This window comes from Apis dorsata, unplaced genomic scaffold, assembly GCF_000469605.1.
Source record: "Apis dorsata unplaced genomic scaffold, Apis dorsata 1.3 scaffold_429, whole genome shotgun sequence".
NCBI classification, from domain to species: Eukaryota; Metazoa; Arthropoda; class Insecta; order Hymenoptera; family Apidae; genus Apis; species Apis dorsata.
This window is the reverse complement of record NW_006263682.1, coordinates 355,783-363,853: the sequence shown is the minus strand read 5'-3', so window position 1 is coordinate 363,853 and position 8,071 is coordinate 355,783. Positions and strand designations below refer to the sequence as shown.

At 28.7% G+C, this 8,071-nt stretch overlaps 2 protein-coding genes across 2 annotated transcripts in view; one reads left to right on the top strand and one right to left on the bottom strand.

The window, feature by feature from the left end:
- Window positions 1-2,258, top strand: part of LOC102671181 (ankyrin-2-like) — a 27,017-nt gene extending 24,759 nt beyond the window's left edge. The window contains exons 28-29 of the mRNA XM_031512426.1: window positions 7-1,640; window positions 1,760-2,258. Of these exons, the coding sequence (XP_031368286.1) occupies window positions 7-1,626 (1,620 nt within the window). The 3' untranslated portion in view covers window positions 1,627-1,640; window positions 1,760-2,258. The remainder of the gene's footprint in view (window positions 1-6; window positions 1,641-1,759) is intronic.
- A 1,538-nt stretch (window positions 2,259-3,796) lies between these two features.
- LOC102674269 (alkylglycerol monooxygenase-like) lies at window positions 3,797-7,489 on the bottom strand. Its single transcript, XM_006619638.2, has 9 exons — window positions 7,101-7,489; window positions 6,669-6,796; window positions 5,982-6,133; window positions 5,795-5,898; window positions 5,229-5,391; window positions 5,009-5,154; window positions 4,456-4,590; window positions 4,221-4,334; window positions 3,797-4,048 (listed from the first exon to the last, which is right to left on the bottom strand). Exons 1-9 carry the CDS (start codon window positions 7,221-7,223, stop codon window positions 3,812-3,814), a joined length of 1,302 nt encoding a protein of 433 aa, XP_006619701.1. The 5' UTR covers window positions 7,224-7,489; the 3' UTR covers window positions 3,797-3,811.
- Between the last annotated feature and the right edge of the window lie 582 nt (window positions 7,490-8,071).

Genomic DNA, 8,071 nt, shown 5'->3' with positions numbered 1-8,071 from the left:
CAACAGGCTTCGATGTCGACGTCTTCGACGTCCGGCGTGTCTATAGACACGGTGGTGGGGAAAGAGAAGTCAACGGATCGTCAATCGCCTGACAGCGATTCGTTCGAGATGGTCGATAAACCGGATATCATCGACGATTTCGTGGTCATAGAGGAAGTTGGCAGAGAGGCTGAGGAATACGATTCCGAAGGGAAAAGTATACGCATCAGTTCTATACCCCAGGTGATCGGCAAACAGTACGATCGGGATCTTGAGAATCTTATAACCGAGAACAAGGAAGATTCGCAAGTGTCGACGAGTCAAGCGTCGAAGAACAACGAATTGTTCGACTTCGAGTCGGAGGAGAGCCCGCCTCAAGTCTCGAACGACGATCAATATTCCCAATCGTACTCGGACGACGAGCAATACGAAGGGGGGAAGAAATGGATAGAGATGCAATTCCACGCGGATCCACGAGTCTACGACATCGAGTACGATCGAGGTCCTTTGGAGGATATAAAGGAAGAGGAGATCACCGACTTCGAGGCTGGCAGCAGTAGATTCGGAAGCTTGGGCAGTCACAAGGAATCGATAGGAAGCGTGGGTAGTATGCGAGGCAGTTTCGGGAGTACGCCCGACTACGATGTCCTGGCCGGTAGGAAATATTTCACCAGGCCATCCGATCACGACAACGTGTCGTTGAGCTCGTTGCAAGAGTTCGAGAACTTGGAGAGCGCTGTCGCGGCTGAGAATTCTAGGAAATTGCAATGCGGCTCCCACGATTCCGTCAATAACGGTAGTCTTCCAAGGAGGTACATGACCAGCCGATCCGGCCACGGCGACGACATCTCGTTATCTTCGTTGAAGGATTTCGAAGGGTTGGAGAGAGCGTGCAGGGAGGCGCATTTAATCGAATTGCGCGCAAGGGAGGAGGAAGACTTGTTAGAACACGAAAGCCCCGAGAACAAGTACAAATTGGAAAGCCTAACGCGAACGAGGATCGATACGAGCACGGCCGGCTCGTTCAACGCGAGCACATCCGGCTCGGACGATTACGAGAAGAGAATAAAAGAGATCGACGAGATAATACGGATAGCCCAGTCGAATGTGGAGAAGTCCGATCGGCAAGACGACACGACGGAGGACATTTCGCAAATCGAAATCACGGACGCTGAGAAAATTGGATCTCAGCCAGGTGTGCAACCTGTTTCGAAACCGGAAGAGGAGCTAGAGGAACCGACCCCGTTGCCTCTTCAAAGAGAGAGCAACGTAATGGAGACGAGTACGGATTCCCTCGAGCTGGAGGATAATATGGATAAGAAACATCACCAATTATGCCGAAGTTCCGACTCGTTAGAGATGAAAACCACGCTAGATTTTCCTTCGTTGAGTTCGGACTCGTTGAACAATGTGCGAGACGCAAGGGAGATGCAGTCGGACGTAGCTGAACACGCGAGCAGCGTTAGACGTATTTCTTCGGACTCGTTGGACATGCCTTTGCTCGAACAACAGGATTCCGAAAGACCGAGCAACGAAGATGATCGTTCGGATGGTGTCACGTCGGACAATTCCTTGGAGCACAGATCGGATGCAGGGGAAACCGATAGAAGCGATAGAGCGAGGACAACACCGAGCACCAATACATAGGAATATTTTCGTAGGTACGTATTATTGTTATGTAATATTGCATGTAATAAAAATTGGTATTTTAAGATTTTAAGAAAAAGAAAGATTGTTACTTTTAATCATCCGTTAATTCGCAATATTCGTCTCGTTCCAGATAGTGGACCATCAAAGTGAATTTGTTACAACGTTGGTTCTTAAGGCTACAACGATGTATTATTGAACCAATTGAAATGCTTTACATAATACAGCATAATATAATGAAAAATGAAGTACTAAAAGAAATACTTGCGCGTTGTGCATATGCAAGGTATTAAAATGCATTTATCTTTATTTTATGCGACGTTTTATAAGAATATAATTGTTTTATGATGCTTAAGTGAAATAGTTATTATCTTTAAAATATAGGATTGTTATTAAAATGAGGTAGAAACACGAATGACGCTTATTCATTTCGTATTAAAATCTATCAAGAAAAAAAAAAACAAAAAAAAAAAACAAAAATTGTAATTGCTTTCAATCTACTTGTTTCAATAATTATGAATTATCTTGCTTCGTTGTTCACGATTATTTACAGTAATTAAGTTTATATCGCAAAAATTGTACTTTTTAAATGTTATTCTCGTATGTCCTACTTGTATGATAATACTTATATAAAAAAAAAAAAATGTCATGTTTTTGTAAATTTTTCGATTATAACATGTCTTTGTGACTACGCTTTCTTAAGATGTTGACAGTTATGAACACTTTATATTTGCATACTGATTTTCAAAAAACGTTTACGAGCTCTAATACTCGTTAATCTTAATTGCAAGTGTTCACGAAAGAACAAAAAATATATTAATTAAATAGAAAATTTTATATACAAACCGTAATGTATAAGATCTTAGGGAAAAAAAAATATATATATATAAATATATATATATATATTATCAAGAGAATGCATTCTCTGATTAATGTATGATGCATATGTGCAAATGTTATAGACATTTTTTGTATGCGAAGTTTTAACCAATTATGAGATATTGCTTTAATCTATTTGCTGATAATGAATTCGATGTATTTTATCGATCGTAAGAATTTTTAACGTTATGTCAAAATTTTAACGATGTTTTTCATTTATCTGTTTTTCATAATCTGTTTTTTTTTTCATCGATGAAAATATAAATCTATATGAACAAAATAAAATATTCATCATTTATTGAAACCCCAATGTTCTTCGCGATAGTTGCTTGGACTACATATTTGATAGAAACTTCAATTATTATAGCAATAACTTTGTCTATATACAATATATTATAAGTTTAATTAATAAATGCAAAAATCATGCGTACAAAACGTTGTAAAATAAAATGAAAAGAACAATGAAGAAATACAAAATACATGCTATACACACGAAAGTCTTTTTTCGGTAGTTCCTTGTAACCCTTTATTTAAAAAAAAAATCGTATTCTCACTTACTTTTTATATAGGTATACACAATCAACGTAATGTTTTGTTTCATATCATAATCCAATAAACATGTTCTTTATAAATATATATGTATATCTTTTTCATACTAAAATTATTTGACAAGTAGAAAAAAACGCGAAGATAAATGAAATTGTAAATAAAATTTTTAAATTAATTCTACGTATATATATATATATATATACATATGTACTACATATATAAATTGTTTATAAATAATATCGAATCTTTGAAATAAATTTATTACAGAAACGAACAAATATACTGAATAGAGTAGTAGAAGATAATTCAGTAGTATTAGTTTTGTAAAAAATATATTTATTATTTACATACAAATAGATAATCAGTATTTTTTACATACTTTGATAACAAACTAAAGATATATTCGCTTTCAACACTTCTCAGCAGGAGTTTTAAGTATTTTAATTTTTCGTTCTAATTTAATACAACTGAATGAATAATAAGATAATTATAAGACTTACAAGACTTACAAATAATTATAAGATTTATTAAACTTAAAATGTAATTATTGTTATTCATTTTTTAAAGGATTCAATTATTTTTTATTTATTTTGTGATGTTTATTATTTATGAAATATGTATAATAATGATATTGAATAAAATATTATTAATTACATAAATATGAATGTGATATTGAATATGAAAATAATTATATATAAATATTCTCACCATATCTTAAAAAAAATTAGATTAATTTTTTTTTATTAATTTTTTATATTTATAGAGATTTTGTTGCATGAATAAAATATAAAATCCAAAAGCAAAAAGATCCAAAATATATATAATAAATATATATATTTATTGAATTATCTATTAACGTGAAAATTATATAAATTAAGCATCGAATGAATTCTATAATGGCAACATATGCCGATTCATCGAACAATAAACCAATAGTGGTAAGAGCAAGAAAATTATTAATAAGCATAAATCCAGATGATACGGTCCATAAATTCTAAAAACGAAGGTTCATTGATTATTTTATATTCAATATTTCAACAATTATATTAATATAAGTTTGACAAATATTAACAATTAATATATTTAAAAAATATTTGTGGAAATGAATATTTTAATTACGATATTAAAACGTACAAAAAAATTAGATAAAAAAATTAAATTCTCACCTGTGTTTCGTCGTATATACGAAAATGATTGTAAAGAACTAAGAAAAAATGTACAATTATGTACAAATTTTGCCATATTGGTATATTTTTATCATATTTAATCCTAGATGTGACCTATTAGAAATTTCATTATTATTATTATTGTTGTTGTTATAAACTTGAAAATAAATGTATATAATATATTTTATAATTATGAGATTTATTGATTATAAAAATGCATAGAAAATAAACTTACATTAACTTTGTATTCATCTAGACCTAAACGAGGAGCACCTGGAAACCAACTAGGACCTTTCCAAACAACAGCTAATTTATTTGTAAGAGTTGGTATCTTTATACTTTTTTTAATTAATTCTATAGTATAAAAGATCTATAAAATTTCAAGATATTTATTAAATAATATATTTTATAAATAGTACATCTTATATAAATAATCAATAATGAAATTATTATACTAAAAATAAATGGTATGTATTATTATTATAAATTATTATAAATAATATATCATTATTTCAGTTTATGATTTGTATGATAATTATATAATTATGAAAATAAAAATTGACATATAATGTAAATATTTGATAATATTTAATACAATGTAATTAATTCATAAAAGAGCAAATGCTTATTGAAGCGTATGAATTAGCTTTGTAAATAATCAATCGATAATATATTTGCATTATTAATAATCATATTTATATAACAGAATGATTATTAGATAAAGATATAGATAGATATAGATAGATATAGATAGTAGAATGATAAATAATTATTTTCATGATTCTCACCTGTAAATAAAGAGGATTAAAAGATTGAGGACTGACAACTAAACCATAAATTATTTCATCTTTTTCTTTTTCAAACGTTCCAAATAATTTATCCCATACGATAAGGACGCCACCATAATTTTTGTCTAAACAATATAAATTGCAACCTATAAATAATAATAATTTTAATTGATGATATTACTCACAGCTCAATTGAATATATTTATTATTTATTTCTTACCATGATGTACACGATGATGTTTTGGTGTGTTAAATATTAATTCTAATGGTCCGAGATCATCAATGACAGTCGTATGAATCCATAATTGATAAATTAAGTTGAATTGATTATGCGCGATGAAATGAGATGGCGGTATAAATAATGCAAGAGGTAGATATAACATCTGAAAACAAATTGTGTATTCTTAAATAATACTAATAATACTTTTAATATCATATTGTCTCATAATCGAACATTATTGTATATCTTCTATTACAATTATATATAATTTAAATATATTTTGTAAAGCGATTTTTGTATATAATATATAATACAATATATGTAATATAATACAAATATTTTTTCATAATTTCAATTCAAAATCAACTAAAAAAGTTTAAAAAATTCTTATAACTCGTTATTTTAAATTATAATTACATCATTGTTATATCGTAGTTATATCGTTGTGATTTATTAATTGAATGGATAAGTGCCCAGATATGCAGAACATCTATTACACCGGTTTCTGTTTATAGCATGAGACATCATTCGCAGGATACCGTAAATGTAATATGAGCGATACTTACAAAATTACACCAATGTTGCAAAATGGATTGCCGCAAACCAACCGCGAGATTGAATTCTTCGCTGCTATGATGTACTTGATGTTGAGCCCATAAAAAATGTACCTCTGTAAATGGGCGAGAAATACTATAAATTTGTCAAATAGGGGATCGACAATCACACACACACATGGTTGGATAGGAATTTAACCGTGGTTACTCCGGTGAACCCAATAGTAACAGAAATCCACCCCCACGGCTGTGACACACCAAGTCCATGCTGAGTCCCAAGGAAGATTCCACAAGCGATATTTCTCATGAATTATGATGTATACGTAATATTCAGCGCCGCGGAAAAAAATACTGGAATGTTCGTTAAAAAAATCTGATTAAATAACTCGTAATAAAAATGAATATAATAATAATAATAATAATAATTTATATTTAAATCATGTTTTCAACTTGGAAAATAATAAAGAGATGTAATATACATTTTTACATTTAAAGTATGATAAGAATAAGTAAAATAAATATATTGACTAAAAATACATATATGTTAAGGTCAATCTTTTCTCTTTTTCTTATCTTTAAATGAAAATTAAAAAAAATTTATGATGCGTCTATTAAATAATAAAAATGTTTTAAAATGAACAAATATAGGAAATTTTAATTTTACATCACCATATTTCACTTATCGCATGATAACTTAACGGCTAAAAAAATATTCATCGTATGCAATATAACAGTACGATTTCTCTTATCATCTTCGTAATCCATAAACAGAGATTTTATAACTGTGACTTTTATAATATTATTTATAGAATATTTTTTCTTTTAATTATATCGAGCAAAAAGAATAACAATATAAATAGAATAATAAAACGTTACCTATGCTTACCGGCCAGTTTCTTGAAATAACCAATGAGATAAAGATGTCATTTGATCGTTCAAACGGAATTTCTTTTTCTTTTTAAATATTAATATAATTTGCTCCAGTATAATAAGGATGAAAAATGGTAACCATACCTATATGTACATTTATTTTGATTGATATAATTATTTAACGCTTGATTATGCAATTGGTAATTTAAACAATAATCAAAACAAAAATATTGTTTGTAATAAACAAAATATTGTTTTGTAATTTAACATAGAAAATTAAAAATAAGATAGAAAATTAAATAATTTTATGGAAATAACAAAATTAAATTTTATTAAGTATATTTATTTTAAAGTTTAAAAAAAATATTTTATATTTAATATATTGAACATTCTAAGTATATATTTAAAATATTATTATTTATAAAAAAATAAATATAAATATAATTACCTGCTGATGATAATCAGGAACTTCGTGCGGGAATTCGAAGATAGTTTCATAAGGGTTAATAAAGTACCACAATTTTCCTGCGTTCTTCAATTCGTTGATCAAATCAACGTTCGAGATATTCATTTTATTTATTAATATATTATTATATTACACTGGTCAAAATGATTTAATGAAGAATTTTAACCAAAATAAAAACACTATAATGAAGCACTATAATACCATCCGATTCTGTTTTAGTCATCGAACTGAGTGCACATATCGTTTATATATGTAAGTTCGAGCTAACCGTGGACACGTGAGTATGCGCGCGCGATGCTCTTTCACGGCCGTATGTGGTAAAGGCGCGACAATGAAGATGCAATGAGATTTTATTCAAATAAGATGATTTTAAATACGTTGTTATTAAATTGAAGATGAAAAATTAATTTTTATTCATTTATTCCAGAATATGCTTTAACCATATGAACTTCCTGTTAACAGAATATCATTATTTATTTAATATAAATATATTATAAATTTAAAAATAAGAAATATTTCTAAAAAAATTAAAAAATAATAATTCGTATATTTTTCGATGAATTCATTATTTAATTTTCTATCATAAATCATAACATTAATTAATATATAAGAATTATTAATTCATTATTATATTAATTGAATCAGGAATTAATGAAAATTTAAATTATCAAGTAAAAATCGTATAATTTTTAAAAACTTCTTTTACATCGATTTAAGGCAAAAAAATTAATTATTATTTACAAATCTCTTTGAAATAATACATATATAATTATTTATTTAATATAAATTGAAGTTGTCTTTATAATTTTTGGGATAATGACATTAAAAAAATTTATAAGAGTAGGAAATCACATGATACACCACTGTACGTAAACCTTCATGTATGTCAGACTGCATTGGCGGCAGACAGGGTGTTTCATAACGCGCATTAATTATTCGCGCAAGAGTGGATA